Source organism: Oncorhynchus nerka, linkage group LG11 (assembly GCF_034236695.1).
Source record: "Oncorhynchus nerka isolate Pitt River linkage group LG11, Oner_Uvic_2.0, whole genome shotgun sequence".
NCBI classification, from domain to species: domain Eukaryota; kingdom Metazoa; phylum Chordata; class Actinopteri; order Salmoniformes; family Salmonidae; genus Oncorhynchus; species Oncorhynchus nerka.
In genome coordinates, this window is record NC_088406.1 from 2,603,873 (window position 1) to 2,628,261 (window position 24,389).

The 24,389-nt window shown below is 46.0% G+C and overlaps 1 protein-coding gene across 1 annotated transcript in view; it reads right to left on the reverse strand.

The window, feature by feature from the left end:
• zmp:0000001236 (mastermind-like protein 2) overlaps positions 1-14,750 on the reverse strand; it is a 212,219-nt gene extending 197,469 nt beyond the window's left edge. Inside the window, exons 1-2 of the mRNA XM_065024150.1 lie at positions 14,102-14,750; positions 13,510-13,955 (exon numbers count right to left, since the gene is read on the reverse strand). Coding sequence (XP_064880222.1) covers positions 13,510-13,955; positions 14,102-14,180 — 525 coding nt within the window. The 5' untranslated portion in view covers positions 14,181-14,750. The remainder of the gene's footprint in view (positions 1-13,509; positions 13,956-14,101) is intronic.
• Positions 14,751-24,389: the final 9,639 nt, after the last annotated feature.

Here is a 24,389-nt window from a genome sequence, read left to right on the forward strand (position 1 = left end):
CAACTAGAATGTTGATAATGAACTGGAATAATGAACAACTAGAATGTTGATATTATGTTGGGCCGGGAGCTGGAGATAATGAACAACTAGAATGTTGATATTATGTTGGGTCTGGAGATAATGAACAACTAGAATGTTGATATTATGTTGGGTCGGGAGCTGGAGATAATGAACAACTAGAATGTTGATATTATGTTGGGCCGGGAGCTGGAGATAATGAACAACTAGAATGTTGATATTATGTTGGGCCGGGAGCTGGAGATAATGAACAACTAGAATGTTGATATTATGTTGGGCCGGGAGCTGGAGATAATGAACAACTGAATGAGATGGAATGAACAACTAGAATGTTGATATTATGTTGGGCTGGAGATAATGAACAACTAGAATGTTGATATTATGTTGGGTCTGGAGATAATGAACAACTAGAATGTTGATATTATGTTGGGCCGGGAGCTGGAGATAATGAACAACTAGAATGTTGATATTATGTTGGGCCGGGAGCTGGAGATAATGAACAACTAGAATGTTGATATTATGTTGGGTCGGGAGCTGGAGATAATGAACAACTAGAATGTTGATATTATGTTGGGTCGGGAGCTGGAGATAATGAACAACTAGAATGTTGATATTATGTTGGGTCGGGAGCTGGAGATAATGAACAACTAGAATGTTGATATTATGTTGGGTCGGGAGCTGGAGATAATGAACACGTGATACCAAGAGAGACCATGATTTGTAGAATGGGATTTAATGCAGATAGTTAGCTCGTAAAGGTAGACAACAATGTTGGTGTCAGTTACAAGTTTTCAGTAAACTAAAACACTCTGTCATTCCCCTAATCTCCCCAAATTAGCACTCATCCCAAAACACTTATAAGCATCGGATTGATGCAATCCTGGGCTAGAGGGAGTTTCCACCATATGGATTACACCAGTCATTTCCTCTTAAATCTATGAAGGGATGCGTACCAGTAAGAGCAGAGAATTGCAACTGACAATGTATGGCTGTGTCCCTATGTTCTCAATCTAACTTCCTGTTCTGGTGTCTAACTTCCTGTTCTGGTATCTGTCTGGCCATGTTCAGTCCCTATGTTCTCAATCTAACTTCCTGTCCTGGTATCTGTCTGTCCATGTTCAGTCCCTATGTTCTCAATCTATCTTCCTGTCCTGGTGTCTAACTTCCTGTTCTGGTATCTGTCTGGCCATGTTCAGTCCCTATGTTCTCAATCTAACTTCCTGTTCTGGTGTCTAACTTCCTGTCCTGGTGTCTGTCTGTCGATGTTCAGTCCCTATGTTCTCAATCTATCTTCCTGTCCTGGTGTCTAACTTCCTGTTCTGGTATCTGTCTGGCCATGTTCAGTCCCTATGTTCTCAATCTAACTTCCTGTCCTGGTGTCTAACTTCCTGTCCTGGTGTCTGTCTGTCCATGTTCAGTTGTGGACACAAGAGGGAGACCTAATGTCCTTTGACCTGCATCTCAGTGTGAACTGTTCTGTAGTTCAGTGAAAGAGCTGCACTGTCATGCTGGATGGTCATTTAGATGTGGAAATACAGCAAAGATGGGGTTAACACTTTATTAAAAATGCATATTAATAATGCATTATAACATCCTTCATAATGCATTATAACATCCTTCATAATGCCTTATAACATCCTGCATAATACATTATAACATCCTTCATAATGCCTTATAACATCCTGCATAATGCCTTATAACATCCTTCATAATGCCTTATAACATCCTTCATAATGCCTTATAACATCCTGCATAATGCATTATAACATCCTTCATAATGCCTTATAACATCCTTCATAATGCCTTATAACATCCTGCATAATGCCTTATAACATCCTGCATAATGCATTATAACATCCTGCATAATGCCTTATAACATCCTTCATAATGCATTATAACATCCTTCATAATACATTATAACATCCTTCATAATGCCTTATAACATCCTTCATAATGCCTTATAACATCCTGCATAATGCCTTATAACATCCTTCATAATGCCTTATAACATCCTTCATAATGCCTTATAACATCCTTCATAATGCCTTATAACATCCTGCATAATGCCTTATAACATCCTTCATAATGCCTTATAACATCCTGCATAATGCCTTATAACATCCTTCATAATGCCTTATAACATCCTTCATAATGCCTTATAACATCCTCCATAATGCCTTATAACATCCTTCATAATGCCTTATAACATCCTTCATAATGCCTTATAACATCCTTCATAATGCCTTATAACATCCTCCATAATGCCTTATAACATCCTCCATAATGCCTTATAACATCCTTCATAATGCCTTATAACATCCTTCATAATGCATTATAACATCCTGCATAATGCCTTATAACATCCTTCATAATGCCTTATAACATCCTTCATAATGCCTTATAACATCCTTCATAATGCCTTATAACATCCTTCATAATGCATTATAACATCCTTCATAATGCCTTATAACATCCTTCATAATGCATTATAACATCCTTCATAATGCCTTATAACATCCTTCATAATGCATTATAATCCACTTCAAATGTGTCACTACACAGAACAGAGGACCAGCGGAGACAGAGAGGCTGAGATATTGTGATTTGCTTTCGAATTCTTTGCGGGTCTGTGTAACCTGAGGGAAATATGTCTCTCTAATATGGTCATCTCTCGAGAGCCAGGTCTGCCTATGGCAGGCATCTCTCAATAGCAAGGCTATGGTCACTGAGTCTGTACACAAGTCAAAGCTGTAGTTACTTTCGCATCAGTCACAGTGGTCAGGTATTCGGCTACTGTGTACTCTCTCTCTCCCCTCTCTCTCGCTTACTCTCCTGTCCTCCATTGTATTTGTCATGCCTGACCACACAAGGTCAAAGTAATGTGTTGAAGCTGGCTGGCTAGCTTCTACATAGAAAATACACTGGCACAGTGGTAGCTGGCTGGCTAGCTTCTACATAGAAAATACACTGGCACAGTGGTAGCTGGCTGGCTAGCTTCTACATAGAAAATACACTGGCACAGTGGTAGCTGGCTGGCTAGCTTCTACATAGAAAATACACTGGCACAGTGGTAGCTGGCTGGCTAGCTTCTACATAGAAAATACACTGGCACAGTGGTAGCTGGCTGGCTAGCTTCTACATAGAAAATACACTGGCACAGTGGTAGCTGGCTGGCTAGCTTCTACATAGAAAATACACTGGCACAGTGGTAGCTGGCTGGCTAGCTTCTACATAGAAAATACACTGGCACAGTGGTAGCTGGCTGGCTAGCTTCTACATAGAAAATACACTGGCACAGTGGTAGCTGGCTGGCTAGCTTCTACATAGAAAATACACTGGCACAGTGGTAGCTGGCTGGCTAGCTTCTACATAGAAAATACACTGGCACAGTGGTAGCTGGCTGGCTAGCTTCTACATAGAAAATACACTGGCACAGTGGTAGCTGGCTGGCTAGCTTCTACATAGAAAATACACTGGCACAGTGGTAGCTGGCTGGCTAGCTTCTACATAGAAAATACACTGGCACAGTGGTAGCTGGCTGGCTAGCTTCTACATAGAAAATACACTGGCACAGTGGTAGCTGGCTGGCTAGATTCTACATAGAAAATACACTGGCACAGTGGTAGCTGGCTGGCTAGCTTCTACATAGAAAATACACTGGCACAGTGGTAGCTGGCTGGCTAGCTTCTACATAGAAAATACACTGGCACAGTGGTAGCTGGCTGGCTAGCTTCTACATAGAAAATACACTGGCACAGTGGTAGCTGGCTGGCTAGCTTCTACATAGAAAATAGTGCTGTTCAATTTAATGGGTGAACATTTTCTGCTTGAAAATGTTCTAACAAAATGACAGTAACAAGCTTTTAGTATTCATGAACCACACAGAGAGACAGACACTGACTGGTTCTGAAAATGTCTGTAGATCACACTGGCTCCTATCCACTTAACTCCTATCCACTTAACCACTGGCTCACACCTAACCACTGGCTCCTATCCACTTAACTCCTATCCACTTAACCACTGGCTCCTATCCACTTAACTCCTATCCACTTAACCACTGGCTCCTATCCACTTAACTCCTATCCACTTAACCACTGGCTCCTATCCACTTAACTCCTATCCACTTAACCACTGGCTCCTATCCACTTAACTCCTATCCACTTAACCACTGGCTCCTATCCACTTAACTCCTATCCACTTAACCACTGGCTCCTATCCACTTAACTCCTATCCACTTAACCACTGGCTCCTATCCACTTAACTCCTATCCACTTAACCACTGGCTCCTATCCACTTAACTCCTATCCACTTAACCACTGGCTCACACTTAACCACTGGCTCCTATCCACTTAACCACTGGCTCCTATCCACTTAACTCCTATCCACTTAACCACTGGCTCCTATCCACTTAACCACTGGCTCCTATCCACTTAACCACTGGCTCCTATCCACTTAACTCCTATCCACTTAACCACTGGCTCCTATCCACTTAACCACTGGCTCCTATCCACTTAACTCCTATCCACTTAACCACTGGCTCACACTTAACCACTGGCTCCTATCCACTTAACCACTGGCTCCTATCCACTTAACTCCTATCCACTTAACCACTGGCTCCTATCCACTTAACTCCTATCCACTTAACCACTGGCTCCTATCCACTTAACTCCTATCCACTTAACCACTGGCTCCTATCCACTTAACCACTGGCTCCTATCCACTTAACTCCTATCCACTTAACCACTGGCTCCTATCCACTTAACTCCTATCCACTTAACCACTGGCTCCTATCCACTTAACCACTGGCTCCTATCCACTTTAACCACTGGCTCCTATCCACTTAACTCCTATCCACTTAACCACGGGCTCCTATCCACTTAACCACTGGCTCCTATCCACTTAACCACTGGCTCCTATCCACTTAACCACTGGCTCCTATCCACTTAACCACTGGCTCCTATCCTATGGAAGTTACCTCTCTGTTTACGTACTTTAGACCAGAGCACCCTATTCCCTATGTAGTGCACTACTGTAGACCAGGGTACCCTATTCTCTATGTAGTGCACTACTTTAGACCAGGGCACCCTATTCCCTATGTAGTGCACTACTTTAGACCAGGGTACCCTATTCCCTATGTAGTACACTACTTTAGACCAGGGTACCCTATTCCCTATGGAGAACACTACTTTAGACCAGGGCACCCTATTCCCTATGTAGTGCACTACTTTAGACCAGGGCACCCTATTCCCTATGTAGTGCACTACTTTAGACCAGAGCACCCTATTCCCTATCTAGTGCACTACTTTAGACCAGGGCACCCTATTCCCTATGTAGTGCACTACTTTAGACCAGAGCACCCTATTCCCTATGTAGTGCACTACTTTAGACCAGAGCACCCTATTCCCTATGTAGTGCACTACTTTAGACCAGAGCACCCTATTCCCTATGTAGTGCACTACTTTAGACCAGAGCACCCTATTCCCTATGTAGTGCACTACTTTAGACCAGGGCACCCTATTCCCTATGTAGTGCACTACTTTAGACCAGAACCCATAGGGTGAAATGTGAGGCAGGGCTATGATCAACATCAGTGAACTGTTTATTGGGAACCATTTGGAAGGAAGTCAACTAGCAGTAACCACGCAGTCAACGGGCTGTCAACAGGCAGTAACCACGCAGTCAACGGGCAGTAACCACGCAGTCAACGGGCAGTCAACTGGCTGTCAACAGGCAGTCAACGGGCAGTAACCACGCAGTCAACGGGCAGTAACCACGCAGTCAACTGGCAGTAACCACGCAGTCAACTGGCAGTAACCACGCAGTCAACTGGCAGTAACCACGCAGTCAACGGGCAGTAACCACGCAGTCAACTGGCAGTAACCACGAAGTCAACTGGCTGTCAACAGGCAGTCAACGGGCAGTAACCACGCAGTCAACTGGCTGTCAACAGGCAGTAACCACGCAGTCAACGGGCAGTAACCATGCAGTCAACGGGCAGTCAACAGGCAGTAACCACGCAGTCAACGGGCAGTAACCACGCAGTCAACTGGCAGTCAACTGGCAGTAACCATGCAGTCAACGGGCAGTAACCACGAAGTCAACTGGCTGTCAACAGGCAGTCAACGGGCAGTAACCACGCAGTCAACTGGCTGTCAACAGGCAGTAACCACGCAGTCAACTGGCTGTCAACAGGCAGTAACCATGCAGTCAACGGGCAGTAACCATGCAGTCAACGGGCAGTAACCACGCAGTCAACGGGCAGTAACCACGCAGTCAACGGGCAGTAACCATGCAGTCAACGGGCAGTCAACAGGCAGTAACCACGCAGTCAACAGGCAGTAACCACGCAGTCAACGGGCAGTAACCACGCAGTCAACGGGCAGTAACCATGCAGTCAACGGGCAGTAACCACGCAGTCAACGGGCAGTCAACGGGCAGTAACCACGCAGTCAACGGGCTGTCAACAGGCAGTAACCACGCAGTCAACGGGCAGTAACCACGCAGTCAACGGGCAGTAACCACACAGTCAACGGGCTGTCAACAGGCAGTAACCACGCAGTCAACGGGCAGTCAACAGGCAGTAACCACGCAGTCAACGGGCAGTCAACGGGCAGTAACCACGCAGTCAACGGGCTGTCAGCAGGCAGTAACCACGCAGTCAACGGGCAGTCAACGGGCTGTCAACAGGCAGTAACCACGTAACCACCACGCAGTCAACGGGCAGTAACCACGCAGTCAACGGGCAGTAACCACGCAGTCAACGGGCAGTAACCACGCAGTCAACGGGCTGTCAACAGGCAGTAACCACGCAGTCAACAGGCAGTAACCACGCAGTCAACGGGCAGTAACCACGCAGCAGTCAACGGGCCACGTCAACGGGCAGTCAACCACGCAGTCAACGGGCTGTCAACAGGCAGTAACCACGCAGTCAACGGGCAGTAACCACGCAGTCAACGGGCAGTAACCACGCAGTCAACGGGCAGTAACCACGCAGTCAACGGGCTGTCAACAGGCAGTAACCACGCAGTCAACAGGCAGTAACCACGCAGTCAACGGGCAGTAACCACGCAGTCAACGGGCAGTCAACAGGCAGTAACCACGCAGTCAACGGGCTGTCAACAGGCAGTAACCACGCAGTCAACGGGCAGTAACCACACAGTCAATGGGCAGTAACCACGCAGTCAACGGGCTGTCAACAGGCAGTAACCACGCAGTCAGCGGGCAGTCAACAGGCAGTAACCACGCAGTCAACGGGCAGTCAACGGGCAGTAACCACGCAGTCAACGGGCTGTCAACAGGCAGTAACCACGCAGTCAACGGGCAGTAACCACGCAGTCAACGGGCTGTCAACAGGCAGTAACCACGCAGTCAACGGGCAGTAACCACGCAGTCAACGGGCAGTAACCACGCAGTCAACGGGCAGTCAACTGGCTGTCAACAGGCAGTCAACGGGCAGTAACCACGCAGTCAACGGGCTGTCAACAGGCAGTAACCACGCAGTCAACGGGCAGTAACCACGCAGTCAACGGGCAGTAACCACGCAGTCAACGGGCAGTAACCACGCAGTCAACGGGCTGTCAACAGGCAGTAACCACGCAGTCAACAGGCAGTAACCACGCAGTCAACGGGCAGTCAACAGGCAGTAACCACGCAGTCAACGGGCAGTAACCACGCAGTCAACAGGCAGTCAACGGGCAGTAACCACGCAGTCAACAGGCAGTAACCATGCAGTCAACGGGCAGTCAACAGGCAGTCAACGGGCAGTCAACAAGCAGTAACCACGCAGTCAACGGGCAGTCAACAGGCAGTAACCACGCAGTCAACAGGCAGTAACCACGCAGTCAACGGGCAGTCAACAGGCAGTCAACGGGCAGTAACCACGCAGTCAACGGGCAGTAACCACGCAGTCAACGGGCAGTAACCATGCAGTCAACGGGCAGTCAACAGGCAGTAACCACGCAGTCAACGGGCAGTAACCACGCAGTCAACGGGCAGTCAACGGGCAGTCAACGGGCAGTAACCACGCAGTCAACGGGCAGTCAACGGGCAGTAACCACGCAGTCAACGGGCAGTAACCACGCAGTCAACGGGCAGTAACCATGCAGTCAACGGGCAGTCAACAGGCAGTAACCACGCAGTCAACGGGCAGTCAACGGGCAGTAACCACGCAGTCAACGGGCAGTAACCACGCAGTCAACGGGCAGTCAACGGGCAGTAACCACGCAGTCAACGGGCAGTAACCACGCAGTCAACGGGCAGTAACCATGCAGTCAACGGGCAGTCAACAGGCAGTAACCACGCAGTCAACGGGCAGTCAACGGGCAGTAACCACGCAGTCAACGGGCAGTAACCACGCAGTCAACGGGCTGTAAACCACGCAGTCAACAGGCAGTCAACAGGCAGTCAACAGGCAGTCAACAGGCAGTAACCACGCAGTCAACAGGCAGTCAACAGGCAGTAACCACGCAGTCAACGGGCAGTAACCACGCAGTCAACAGGCAGTCAACAGGCAGTAACCACGCAGTCAACGGGCAGTCAACAGGCAGTAACCACGCAGTCAACGGGCAGTCAACGGGCAGTAACCATGCAGTCAACGGGCAGTCAACAGGCAGTAACCACGCAGTCAACGGGCAGTCAACAGGCAGTAACCACGCAGTCAACGGGCAGTCAACAGGCACTAACCACGCAGTCAACGGGCAGTCAACAGGCAGTAACCACGCAGTCAACGGGCAGTCAACGGGCAGTAACCACGCAGTCAACGGGCAGTCAACGGGCAGTAACCACGCAGTCAACGGGCAGTAACCACGCAGTCAACGGGCAGTCAACGGGCAGTAACCACGCAGTCAACAGGCAGTAACCACGCAGTCAACGGGCAGTAACCACGCAGTCAACAGGCAGTCAACGGGCAGTAACCACGCAGTCAACGGGCAGTCAACGGGCTGAAACCACGCAGTCAACAGGCAGTCAACAGGCAGTAACCACGCAGTCAACAGGCAGTCAACAGGCAGTAACCACGCAGTCAACGGGCAGTAACCACGCAGTCAACAGGCAGTCAACAGGCAGTAACCACGCAGTCAACGGGCAGTCAACAGGCAGTCAACTGCATCTCTTTAAAATCTACCTAGATTACTGACTGATACCATATCTATAAAATCTACATTACTGAACTAAAAATAACAAAACATTGAATGCTAGCACTGTATTTAACCTACTGTAATGTCATTAATGATTTATGGGAAGCTACCCTAAATTAGGCTAAATAATGTCTGTTTCCATGAACTATATGAACCAGGGAGGAGATAGAGAGAGAGGAGAGGAGGGGAGAGAGAGAGAGAGGAGGGGGAGAGAGAGACATCTGTAAACTCTTGCAAATATAGTCTCATCTCTCCCATTATGACATGATATTGAAACATTCCTTGGGAACAGTTTCATAGCCTCTAGCCTGCATGTCCAACTCCCCAGGGGCTAATAAGACAAAAACAACCAGAAAAATCTCCCGTCTCAGCTTGGCTGTGTGCCCCTTACCATAGATGCCTCATACAGCACAGGAAACGGGTAAAATCAGCACACGCTCGCACAGTACCAGATCAATGTGGAGCTATATACAGGAAGTACCAGTACCAGATCAATGTGGAGCTATATACAGGAAGTACCCGATCAATGTGAAGATATATACAGGAAGTACCAGATCAATGTGGAGCTATATACAGGAAGTACCCGATCAATGTGAAGATATATACAGGAAGTACCAGATCAATGTGGAGCTATATACAGGAAGTACCAGATCAATGTGGAGCTATATACAGGAAGTACCATATGAATGTGAAGATATATACAGGAAGTACCAGATCAATGTGAAGCTATATACAGGGAGTACCAGTACCAGATCAATGTGGAGCTATATTCAGGAAGTACCAGTACCAGATCAATGTGGAGCTATATACAGGAAGTACCAGATCAACGTGGAGCTATATACAGGAAGTACCAGATCAACGTGGAGCTATATACAGGAAGTACCAGATCAATGTGGAGCTATATACAGGAAGTACCAGATCAATGTGGAGCTATATACAGGGAGTACCAGATCAATGTGGAGCTATATACAGGAAGTACCAGATCAATGTGGATCTATATACAGGGAGTACCAGATCAATGTGGAGCTATATACAGGAAGTACCAGATCGATGTGAAGCTATATACAGGAAGTACCAGATCAATGTGGAGCTATATACAGGAAGTACCAGATGAATGTGAAGATATATACAGGAAGTACCAGATCAATGTGAAGCTATATACAGGAAGTACCAGATCAATGTGGAGCTATATACAGGAAGTGCCAGATCAATGTGGAGCTATGTACAGGAAGTACCAGATCAATGTGGAGCTATATACAGAGACAGATCAATGTGGAGCTATATACAGGAAGTACCAGATCAATGTGGAGCTATATACAGGAAGTACCAGTACCAGATCAATGTGGAGCTATATACAGGAAGTACCAGTACCAGATCAATGTGGAGCTATATACAGGAAGTACCAGTACCAGATCAATGTGGAGCTATATACAGGAAGTACCAGTACCAGATCAATGTGGAGCTATATACAGGGAGTACCAGATCAATGTGGAGCTATATACAGGGAGTACCAGTACCAGATCAATGTGGAGCTATATACAGGGAGTACCAGATCAATGTGGAGCTATATACAGGGAGTACCAGTACCAGATCAATGTGGAGCTATATACAGGGAGTACCAGATCAATGTGGAGCTATATACAGGGAGTACCAGATCAATGTGGAGCTATATACAGGGAGTACCAGTACCAGATCAATGTGGAGCTATATACAGGAAGTACCAGATCAATGTGGAGCTATATACAGGAAGTACCAGTACCAGATCAATGTGCAGAGGTATGAAGTATTTGAAGACAGGGTAAAGTGACTAGGCATCAGGATAAATAATAATAAGGTATTTGAGGTAGATATCCAACAGTACAGTAATATATAATGCTTGTGTTTCTAGCTCCATCAGTACAGTAATACCTAATGCTTGTGTTTCTAGCTCCATCAGTACAGTAATACATAATGCTTGTGTTTCTAGCTCCAACAGTACAGTAATACCTAATGCTTGTGTTTCTAGCTCCAACAGTACAGTAATACCTAATGCTTGTGTTTCTAGCTCCAACAGTGCAGTAATATATAATGCTTGTGTTTCTAGCTCCAACAGTACAGTAATACCTAATGCTTGTGTTTCTAGCTCCAACAGTACAGTAATATATAATGCTTGTGTTTCTAGCTCCAACAGTACAGTAATACCTAATGCTTGTGTTTCTAGCTCCAACAGTACCTAATGTTTCTAGCTCCAACAGTACAGTAATACCTAGCAATACAAAACAATGCACACGAAATCAGATTCACACAGCACCACTCTAGTCAAAAGTAAGTCATGTTGGTTCATGCCATCCTGACTCCTTTACCTTTCTAGCACTGACTGTCAAGTGCAATTTTCATGACTCTCCTTACACGCATCGTCCAAAGTAAGATTAACTTAGCTACTATTTAACTGTCAGCAACATTAGAGTTAGGAATGTAGACTGTAGTTAGGGCTGTAGTTAGGGCTGTAGTTAGGGGTTTAGACTGAGGTTAGGACTGTCGTTAGGGGTTTAGACTGTAGTTAGGTGTGTAGACTGTAGTTAGGTGTGTAGACTGTAGTTAGAGCTGTAGTTAGGAATGTAGACTGTAGTTAGGGCTGTAGTTAGGAATGTAGACTGTAGTTAGGGCTGTAGTTAGGAATGTACACTGTAGTTAGGGCTGTAGTTAGGGCTGTAGACTGTAGTTAGGAATGTAGACTGTCGTTAGGGGTGTAGACTGTAGTTAGGAATGTAGACTGTCGTTAGGGGTGTAGACTGTCGTTAGGGGTGTAGACTGTAGTTAGGGCTGTAGTTATGAATGTAGACTGTAGTTAGGAATGTAGACTGTAGTTAGGAATGTAGACTGTAGTTAGGGCTGTAGTTAGGGGTGTAGACTGTAGTTAGGACTGTAGACTGTCGTTAGGGCTGTAGACTGTCGTTAGGGCTGTTGTCGTTAGGGCTGTAGACTGTCGTTAGGGGTGTAGACTGTAGTTAGGAATGTAGACTGCAGTTAGGGATGTAGACTGTCGTTGGGATTGTAGACTGTCGTTAAGAATGTAGACTGTCGTTAAGAATGTAGACTGTCATTAGGAATGTAGACTGTCATTAGGAATGTAGACTGTCATTAGGAATGTAGACTGTCGTTGGGATTGTAGAATGTAGTTGGGATTGTAGACTGTAGTTGGGATTGTAGACTGTCGTTAGGAATGTAGACTATCGTTAAGAATGTAGACTGTCGTTAAGAATGTAGACTGTCGTTGGGATTGTCGACTGTAGTTGGGATTGTAAACTGTAGTTAGGGGTGTAGTTGGGATTGTAGACTGTAGTTTGGGGTGTAGACTATCATTAAGAATGTAGACTGTCGTTGGGATTGTCGACTGTAGTTGGGATTGTAGACTGTAGTTGGGATTGTAAACTGTAGTTGGGATGGTAGACTGTAGTTGTGGATTGTAGACTGTAGTTGGGATTGTAGACCGTAGTTAGGGGTGTAGAATGTAGTTATGGGTGTAGTTAGGAATGTAGACTGTAGTTAGGGGTGTAGTTAGGAATGTAGACTGTAGTTAGGGCTGTAGTTAGGGCTGTTGTTAGGGGTGTAGTTAGGAATGTAGACTGTAGTTAGGGGTGTAGACTGTAGTTAGGGGTGTAGACTGTAGTTACGGGTGTAGACTGTAGTTACGGGTGTAGACTGTAGTTAGGTTTGTTTTTAGGGGTACAGACTGCAGGTCGGAAGGTAACGTAGCCTTGTAGTTAGAGGCTAGCCAGCAACCGGAAGGTAACGTAGCCTAGCAGTTAGAGGCTAGCCAGCAACCGGAAGGTAACGTAGCCTAGCAGTTAGAGGCTAGCCAGCAACCGGAAGGTAACGTAGCCTAGCAGTTAGAGGCTAGCCAGCAACCGGAAGGTAACGTAGCCTAGCAGTTAGAGGCTAGCCAGCAACTGGAAGGGAACGTAGCCTAGCAGTTAGAGGCTAGCGGAAGGTAACGTAGCCTAGCAGTTAGAGGCTAGCCAGCAACCGGAAGGTAACATAGCCTAGCAGTTAGAGGCTAGCCAGCAACCGGAAGGTTGCCAGTTTGAATCCCTTGTGATGGGATCTGGCAGGAAGTGAGCCGGCTTACCAGAGGGTTGCTGGTATCAAATCCTAGATGCCATTGCCTGCCGTTGTGCCCGTGAGCAACCCCTTCACTACAACTGCTGTACAGGCGCCCAAGTGTGGCAGCACCCAATCCAACCTCTATATGTATGTGTGTCTTTGGGAGGGGTTAGGATGAAGTGGAAATATAATTTCGGTTGGACCTCTTGTACAATTGACAAATAAAGTGACATTAATCCAAATTGCCTCAAGAGACATATTCATCATCACTTACTGCTATTCGTGTTGAGATCTTCTGGTCTCCCGCTGAGGAGCTCTGGCATTTCTGTTCTCCATTAACTCTGCTGTAGTCTGGAGGTTGTTGGTTCGAAGCCCGGTTCCCCTTGGTTTTCCTATTCCCGGGTCCCTGATGCACAATGTTCAGCAGGTGAAGAGTACTCTCGTGTTCCCGGTCAGAGTTCTCGGCCTGGCCTCGCTGGTACCGGTTCTCACAGGTGGAGTGATGCCTTCGACACAGTTCTATCCGCGCGCGTAACCGTTCCACTATGGCGCTGTGAAGCTGCGGGACGGCAGAGCCCCGGGAGGTCGCGAGTGGCCCCGCAACCCCCCCGCCTGGCATAGAGCCCACCATACCAAGACCTAACATTGGTACGAACCCTCCTGCTGCGGACTGTGCGGGAGTTGCTTCTCCCATGCCCTCTGGAACCCCGCAAAGAAGTTCTATCAAAAAAGGTTACCCGTGTTTTTACAGAGACCACAATAAAAACATCGAATATTAAACAGCTCTCTAATGATTAGGAATGATAATCATACAAAATATAGATTTACAAAAAATATATATACTTTAGCATATTTGCCACTATTACCTGAATGGGATAAGAACAAGTCCCCACGAGGTCCTTTACTGATTTGATGACCGACTATTCGGTTCCGACTACACCACATGCAACGTGAATAAAGTAACCTACTTCAGTCTCCTGTAATTCGACAGGAAAAATCAGAAAGGACGAAAACTTAAATATATCACGAACAATAGCATTTTAGTAGCCAAATTGACTAGAAGCGTTTTACGCAAATTGCGTTTACAATGAGTAGCTTACACAAATGATCATAAAATAACCTACCACACTTTGCGACGAATACTAACTATGTATTCAACGTGGACGAGTCATCACCAAAACAGAAGGTTATATTGGGAAAATACACGAAACTTCCAGCGACTCACGACATGATTTTTTTTTTTTTACATTAGCAAAAAAAAAATCCCCCGTTCCCCTCGTCCTGATCAAAAACAGATGGTTAGCCTACATTTTGGTCAATTCTGAAAATAACGAAACTGTAAAGACACGGGTAAGAAACACCGAGGAGCGAACACACAAACTGATAGTGATTCTAGCTGGGCTGTGTCAAGTATTCCATTGACAATCATTTGTCCGTCCGAGCTGTAGCCTACACGGAGGCACGGGAATTGCGGGGGTACTAGACTCTCATTGTATGAGTATTCCTTCCTCTGGTCATGAAATACGCATATGGATGATGGTGCCCAAACGCACACTCTAGTGTAGGGCAATATGAACTACACACTGAGAGATGACCAGGCTGCTGTGGTGAGAGGACAGAGACACGGGTGTTATTAACATAGGAATATTAGGCAGTGACTGCCAGATGTTCATGATTGTAGTGGAGTAGTGTGCCCTTCCACTCCTTTGAACTTTTAAGCATGACAAGGCGCACCAGAAGTGAACCTGTGAATGTGAGACAGTCAAAGGAGGTCTAAGCTAAGTACTTCATTCTGATCAGGTAAAAACGTAAATAAAAACAATCCAGTGACAACTACAGCAGACACAGTAAGTAGGATAGTAAAACACGACTTACCCAATAAACAAACACCAGGCGGTGTAATGTCACACAGTAAGTAGGATAGTAAAACACGACTTACCCAATAAACAAACACCAGGCGGTGTAATGTCACACGACTTACCCAATAAACAAACACCAGGCGGTGTAATGTAAAACACGACTTACCCAATAAACAAACACCAGGCGGTGTAATGTAAAACATGACTTACCCAATAAACAAACACCAGGCGGTGTAACGTCACACGACTTACCCAATAAACAAACACCAGGCGGTGTAACGTAACACGACTTACCCAATAAACAAACACCAGGCGGTGTAATGTAACACGACTTACCCAATAAACAAACACCAGGCGGTGTAATGTCACACAGTAAGTAGGATAGTAAAACACGACTTAGCCAATAAACAAACACCAGGCGGTGTAATGTAACACGACTTACCCAATAAACAAACACCAGGCGGTGTAACGTAACACGACTTACCCAATAAACAAACACCAGGCGGTGTAATGTAACACGACTTACCCAATAAACAAACACCAGGCGGTGTAATGTAACACGACTTACCCAATAAACAAACACCAGGCGGTGTAATGTAAAACACGACTTACCCAATAAACAAACACCAGGCGGTGTAATGTCACACGACTTACCCAATAAACAAACACCAGGCGGTGTAATGTCACACGACTTACCCAATAAACAAACACCAGGCGGTGTAATGTAAAACACGACTTACCCAATAAACAAACACCAGGCGGTGTAATGTCACACGACTTACCCAATAAACAAACACCAGGCGGTGTAACGTCACACGACTTACCCAATAAACAAACACCAGGCGGGGTAATGTCACACGACTTACCCAATAAACAAACACCAGGCGGTGTAATGTCACACGACTTACCCAATAAACAAACACCAGGCGGTGTAATGTCACACGACTTACCCAATAAACAAACACCAGGCGGTGTAATGTCACACGACTTACCCAATAAACAAACACCAGGCGGTGTAACGTCACACGACTTACCCAATAAACAAACACCAGGCGGTGTAATGTCACACGACTTACCCAATAAACAAACACCAGGCGGTGTAACGTCACACGACTTACCCAATAAACAAACACCAGGCGTCACACAGTGTAATGTAAAACACGACTTACCCAATAAACAAACACCAGGCGGTGTAATGTCACACGACTTACCCAATAAACAAACACCAGGCGGTGTAATGTCACACGACTTACCCAATAAACAAACACCAGGCGGTGTAACGTCACACGACTTACCCAATAAACAAACACCAGGCGGTGTAACGTCACACACGACTTACCCAATAAACAAACACCAGGCGGTGTAACGTCACACGACTTACCCAATAAACAAACACCAGGCGGTGTAATGTCACACGACTTACCCAATAAACAAACACCAGGCGGTGTAAATAAACAAACACCAGTAAAACACGACTTACCCAATAAACAAACACCAGGCGGTGTAACGTCACACGACTTACCCAATAAACAAACACCAGGCGGTGTAACGTAACACGACTTACCCAATAAACAAACACCAGGCGGTGTAATGTAACACGGCTTACCCAATAAACAAACACCAGGCGGTGTAATGTCACACAGTAAGTAGGATAGTAAAAACAAACACCAGGCGGTAACTTACCCACTGTGACAATAAACAAACACCAGGCGGTGTAACGTCACACGACTTACCCAATAAACAAACACCAGGCGGTGTAATGTAACACGACTTACCCAATAAACAAACACCAGGCGGTGTAATGGCGGTAACGTCACACGACTTACCCAATAAACAAACACCAGGCGGTGTAACGTCACACGACTTACCCAATAAACAAACACCAGGCGGTGTAACGTCACACGACTTACCCAATAAACAAACACCAGGCGGTGTAATGTCACACGACTTACCCAATAAACAAACACCAGGCGGTGTAATGTAAAAAAACACGACTTACCCAATAAACAAACACCAGGCGGTGTAACGTCACACGACTTACCCAATAAACAAACACCAGGCGGTGTAACGTCACACGACTTACCCAATAAACAAACACCAGGCGGTGTAACGTCACACGACTTACCCAATAAACAAACACCAGGCGGTGTAATGTAAAACACGACTTACCCAATAAACAAACACCAGGCGGTGTAATGTCACACGACTTACCCAATAAACAAACACCAGGCGGTGTAATGTCACACGACTTACCCAATAAACAAACACCAGGCGGTGTAACGTCACACGACTTACCCAATAAACAAACACCAGGCGGTGTAACGTCACACGACTTACCCAATAAACAAACACCAGGCGGTGTAATGTCACACGACTTACCCAATAAACAAACACCAGGCGGTGTAATGTAAACACACGACTTACCCAAAAACAAACACCAGGCGGTGTAACGTCACACGACTTACCCAATAAACAAACACCAGGCGGTGTAACGTCACACGACTTACCCAATAAACAAACACCAGGCGGTGTAACGTAACACGACTTACCCAATAAACAAACACCAGGCGGTGTAATGTAACACGGCTTACCCAATAAACAAACACCAGGCGGTGTAATGTCACACAGTAAGTTAAAACACGACTTGCAATAAACAAACACCAGGCGAACGTAACACGACTTACCCAATAAACAAACACCAGGCGGTGTAACGTAACACGACTTACCCAATAAACAAACACCAGGCGGTGTAACGTCACACGACTTACCCAATAAACAAACACCAGGCGGTGTAATGTCACACGACTTACCCAATAAACAAACACCAGGCGGTGTAACGTCACACGACTTACCCAATAAACAAACACCAGGCGGTGTAACGTCACACGACTTACCCAATAAACAAACACCAGGCGGTGTAACGTCACACGACTTACCCAATAAACAAACACCAGGCGGTGTAATGTAAACACACTTACCCAATAAACAAACACCAGGCGGTGTAATGTCACACGACTTACCCAATAAACAAACACCAGGCGGTGTAATGTCACACGACTTACCCAATAAACAAACACCAGGCGGTGTAATGTCACACGACTTACCCAATAAACAAACACCAGGCGGTGTAACGTCACACGACTTACCCAATAAACAAACACCAGGCGGTGTAACGTCACAAACACGACTTACCCAATAAACAAACACCAGGCGGTGTAACGTCACACGACTTACCCAATAAACAAACACCAGGCGGTGTAATGTAAAACACGACTTACCCAATAAACAAACACCAGGCGGTGTAATGTCACACGACTTACCCAATAAACAAACACCAGGCGGTGTAATGTCACACGACTTACCCAATAAACAAACACCAGGCGGTGTAACGTCACACGACTTACCCAATAAACAAACACCAGGCGGTGTAACGTCACAAACACCAAAGTGTAATGACTTACCCAATAAACAAACACCAGGCGGTGTAACGTCACACGACTTACCCAATAAACAAACACCAGGCGGTGTAATGTCACACGACTTACCCAATAAACAAACACCAGGCGGTGTAATGTAAAACACGACTTACCCAATAAACAAACACCAGGCGGTGTAACGTCACACGACTTACCCAATAAACAAACACCAGGCGGTGTAACGTCACACGACTTACCCAATAAACAAACACCAGGCGGTGTAACGTAACACGACTTACCCAATAAACAAACACCAGGCGGTGTAATGTAACACGGCTTACCCAATAAACAAACACCAGGCGGTGTAATGTCACACAGTAAGTAGGATAGTAAAACACGACTTACCCAATAAACAAACACCAGGCGGTGTAACGTAACACGACTTACCCAATAAACAAACACCAGGCGGTGTAACGTAACACGACTTACCCAATAAACAAACACCAGGCGGTGTAATGTAACACGACTTACCCAATAAACAAACACCAGGCGGTGTAACGTCACACGACTTACCCAATAAACAAACACCAGGCGGTGTAACGTCACACGACTTACCCAATAAACAAACACCAGGCGGTGTAATGTCACACGACTTACCCAATAAACAAACACCAGGCGGTGTAATGTAAAACACGACTTACCCAATAAACAAACACCAGGCGGTGTAATGTCACACGACTTACCCAATAAACAAACACCAGGCGGTGTAACGTCACACGACTTACCCAATAAACAAACACCAGGCGGTGTAACGTCACACGACTTACCCAATAAACAAACACCAGGCGGTGTAACGTCACACGACTTACCCAATAAACAAACACCAGGCGGTGTAATGTAAAACACGACTTACCCAATAAACAAACACCAGGCGGTGTAATGTCACACGACTTACCCAATAAACAAACACCAGGCGGTGTAACGTCACACGACTTACCCAATAAACAAACACCAGGCGGTGTAACGTCACACGACTTACCCAATAAACAAACACCAGGCGGTGTAACGTCACACGACTTACCCAATAAACAAACACCAGGCGGTGTAACGTCACACGACTTACCCAATAAACAAACACCAGGCGGTGTAATGTCACACGACTTACCCAATAAACAAACACCAGGCGGTGTAATGTAAAACACGACTTACCCAATAAACAAACACCAGGCGGTGTAACGTCACACGACTTACCCAATAAACAAACACCAGGCGGTGTAACGTCACACGACTTACCCAATAAACAAACACCAGGCGGTGTAACATCACACGACTTACCCAATAAACAAACACCAGGCGGTGTAATGTCACACGACTTACCCAATAAACAAACACCAGGCGGTGTAATGTAAAACACGACTTACCCAATAAACAAACACCAGGCGGTGTAACGTCACACGACTTACCCAATAAACAAACACCAGGCGGTGTAATGTCACACGACTTACCCAATAAACAAACACCAGGCGGTGTAATGTAAAACACGACTTACCCAATAAACAAACACCAGGCGGTGTAATGTAAAACACGACTTACCCAATAAACAAACACCAGGCGGTGTAATGTAAACAAACACCAGGCGGTGACTTACCCAATAAACAAACACCAGGCGGTGTAATGTCACACGACTTACCCAATAAACAAACACCAGGCGGTGTAATGTCACACGACTTACCCAATAAACAAACACCAGGCGGTGTAACGTCACACGACTTACCCAATAAACAAACACCAGGCGGTGTAACGTCACACGACTTACCCAATAAACAAACACCAGGCGGTGTAACGTCACACGACTTACCCAATAAACAAACACCAGGCGGTGTAATGTCACACGACTTACCCAATAAACAAACACCAGGCGGTGTAATGTAAAACACGACTTACCCAATAAACAAACACCAGGCGGTGTAACGTCACACGACTTACCCAATAAACAAACACCAGGCGGTGTAACGTCACACGACTTACCCAATAAACAAACACCAGGCGGTGTAACGTAACACGACTTACCCAATAAACAAACACCAGGCGGTGTAATGTAACACGGCTTACCCAATAAACAAACACCAGGCGGTGTAATGTCACACAGTAAGTAGGATAGTAAAACACGACTTACCCAATAAACAAACACCAGGCGGTGTAACGTAACACGACTTACCCAATAAACAAACACCAGGCGGTGTAACGTAACACGACTTACCCAATAAACAAACACCAGGCGGTGTAATGTAACACGACTTACCCAATAAACAAACACCAGGCGGTGTAACGTCACACGACTTACCCAATAAACAAACACCAGGCGGTGTAACGTCACACGACTTACCCAATAAACAAACACCAGGCGGTGTAATATCACACGACTTACCCAATAAACAAACACCAGGCGGTGTAATGTAAAACACGACTTACCCAATAAACAAACACCAGGCGGTGTAACGTCACACGACTTACCCAATAAACAAACACCAGGCGGTGTAACGTCACACGACTTACCCAATAAACAAACACCAGGCGGTGTAATGTAACGTCACACGACTTACCCAATAAACAAACACCAGGCGGTGTAACGTCACACGACTTACCCAATAAACAAACACCAGGCGGTGTAATGTCACACGACTTACCCAATAAACAAACACCAGGCGGTGTAATGTCACACGACTTACCCAATAAACAAACACCAGGCGGTGTAATGTCACACGACTTACCCAATAAACAAACACCAGGCGGTGTAACGTCACACGACTTACCCAATAAACAAACACCAGGCGGTGTAACGTCACACGACTTACCCAATAAACAAACACCAGGCGGTGTAACGTCACACGACTTACCCAATAAACAAACACCAGGCGGTGTAATGTCAACACGACTTACCCAATAAACAAACACCAGGCGGTGTAATGTAAAACACGACTTACCCAATAAACAAACACCAGGCGGTGTAACGTCACACGACTTACCCAATAAACAAACACCAGGCGGTGTAACGTCACACGACTTACCCAATAAACAAACACCAGGCGGTGTAACGTCACACGACTTACCCAATAAACAAACACCAGGCGGTGTAATGTCACACGACTTACCCAATAAACAAACACCAGGCGGTGTAATGTAAAACACGACTTACCCAATAAACAAACACCAGGCGGTGTAACGTCACACGACTTACCCAATAAACAAACACCAGGCGGTGTAACGTCACACGACTTACCCAATAAACAAACACCAGGCGGTGTAACGTCACACGACTTACCCAATAAACAAACACCAGGCGGTGTAATGTCACACGACTTACCCAATAAACAAACACCAGGCGGTGTAATGTAAAACACGACTTACCCAATAAACAAACACCAGGCGGTGTAACGTCACACGACTTACCCAATAAACAAACACCAGGCGGTGTAATGTCACACGACTTACCCAATAAACAAACACCAGGCGGTGTAATGTAAAACACGACTTACCCAATAAACAAACACCAGGCGGTGTAATGTAAAACACGACTTACCCAATAAACAAACACCAGGCGGTGTAATGTCACACGACTTACCCAATAAACAAACACCAGGCGGTGTAATGTCACACGACTTACCCAATAAACAAACACCAGGCGGTGTAATGTCACACGACTTACCCAATAAACAAACACCAGGCGGTGTAATGTCACACGACTTACCCAATAAACAAACACCAGGCGGTGTAATGTCACACGACTTACATTTACATTTACATTTAAGTCATTTAGCAGACGCTCTTATCCAGAGCGACTTACAAATTGGACTTACCCAATAAACAAACACCAGGCGGTGTAATGTCACACGACTTACCGAATAATAGATTTACCCAACACCAGGTGGTGTAACGTAACACATGACTTACCCAATAATAGATTTACCCAACACCAGGTGGTGTAATGTAACATGACTTACCCATTAATAGATTTACCCAACACCAGGTGGTGTAACGTAACATGACTTACCCAATAATAGATTTACCCAACACCATGTGGTGTAACGTAACACATGACTTACCCAATAATAGATTTACCCAACACCAGGTGGTGTAATGTAACACATGACTTACCCAACACCAGGTGGTGTAATGTAACACATGACTTACCCAATAATAGATTTACCCAACACCAGGTGGTGTAATGTAACACATGACTTACCCAACACCAGGTGGTGTAATGTCACACGACTTACCCAACACCAGGTGGTGTAATGTAACACATGACTTACCCAACACCAGGTGGTGTAATGTAACACATGACTTACCCAACACCAGGTGGTGTAATGTAACACATGACTTACCCAATAATAGATTTACCCAACACCAGGTGGTGTAATGTAACACATGACTTACCCAATAATAGATTTACCCAACACCAGGTGGTGTAATGTAACACATGACTTACCCAATAATAGATTTACCCAACACCAGGTGGTGTAATGTAACACATGACTTGCCCAATAATAGATTTACCCAACACCAGGTGGTGTAATGTAACACATGACTTACCAAATAATAGATTTACCCAACACCAGGTGGTGTAATGTTTGGCCTAGTTGGAGGGATCTAGGATGCTGCTCATCTCATGGCACTGATGATGAGGATGTCGTTGACTCACCCAACCAGCTACTTGTCAAGTGAGGTGCCACAAATTACACACACTGTGGACTGAATCGATCTGGATGATGATGGTATAATGTGTTCTGGTTTGGCGAGTTCACCCATTCAACAAAATACTTTACTACTGTCCAAAATAGCATCCTATACCCTAGTTTCCTATTTGCTTGACCAGCACCAATAGGCTAATCCCCACTGTGATGTCATGCTGCTGTAGTGACAGCCAGCTCTCTAACTCCCTCCGCTGGTGCATGCTTGACATGGCCTCAGCATGGCTTTAGGCAGCCTGGCTTGAGCTCACAAAATGGCAGTGGGAATAGGCCGTGCAGGGATCCAGGGCCTATGGAACCCTATCGAAGTTGACATTTAAAATGGCTAGGGACGTCCTAAGGATCCCAGTTAGCACTAACCCCCTCAGTAGTGTTCTCACCATGGACTGGAGAAATGCACATGTACAGTATCTGTCACCTACAGCAGAGGACAGTGACTGGCTACTTATCCTGTGTGTAGTAGCAGTGGTCCTCATTGGACTGACTGAGTGACTCAGGTCAGGGAGTGGGCCTCATTGGACTAACTGAGCGAATCAGGTCAGGGAGTTGGCCTCATTGGACAGACTGACTGTCTCAGGTCAGGGAGTGGGCCTCATTGGACAGACTGACTGACTCAGGTCAGGGAGTGGGCCTCATTGGACAGACTGACTGACTCAGGTCAGGGAGTGGGCCTCATTGGACTAACTGAGTGACTCAGGTCAGGGAGTGGGCCTCATTGGACTAACTGAGTGACTCAGGTCAGGGAGTGGGCCTCATTGGACAGACTGACTGACTGACTCAGGTCAGGGAGTGGGCCTCATTGGACAGACTGACTGAGTGACTCAGGTCAGGGAGTGGGCCTCATTGGACTAACTGAGTGATTCAGGTCAGGGAGTGGGCCTCATTGGACAGACTGACTGAGTGACTCAGGTCAGGGAGTGGGCCTCATTGGACAGACTGACTGAGTGACTCAGGTCAGGGAGTCAGTCATAGGGCGCTACATATTCGTTGCCAAACCCACTGGCTCCAGGTCATCTATAAGTCTCTGCAAGGTAAAGCCCGGCCTTGTCTCAGCTCACTGGTCACCATAGCAACACCCACCTGTAACACGTGCTCCAGCAGGTATATCTCACTTGTCATCCGCAAAGC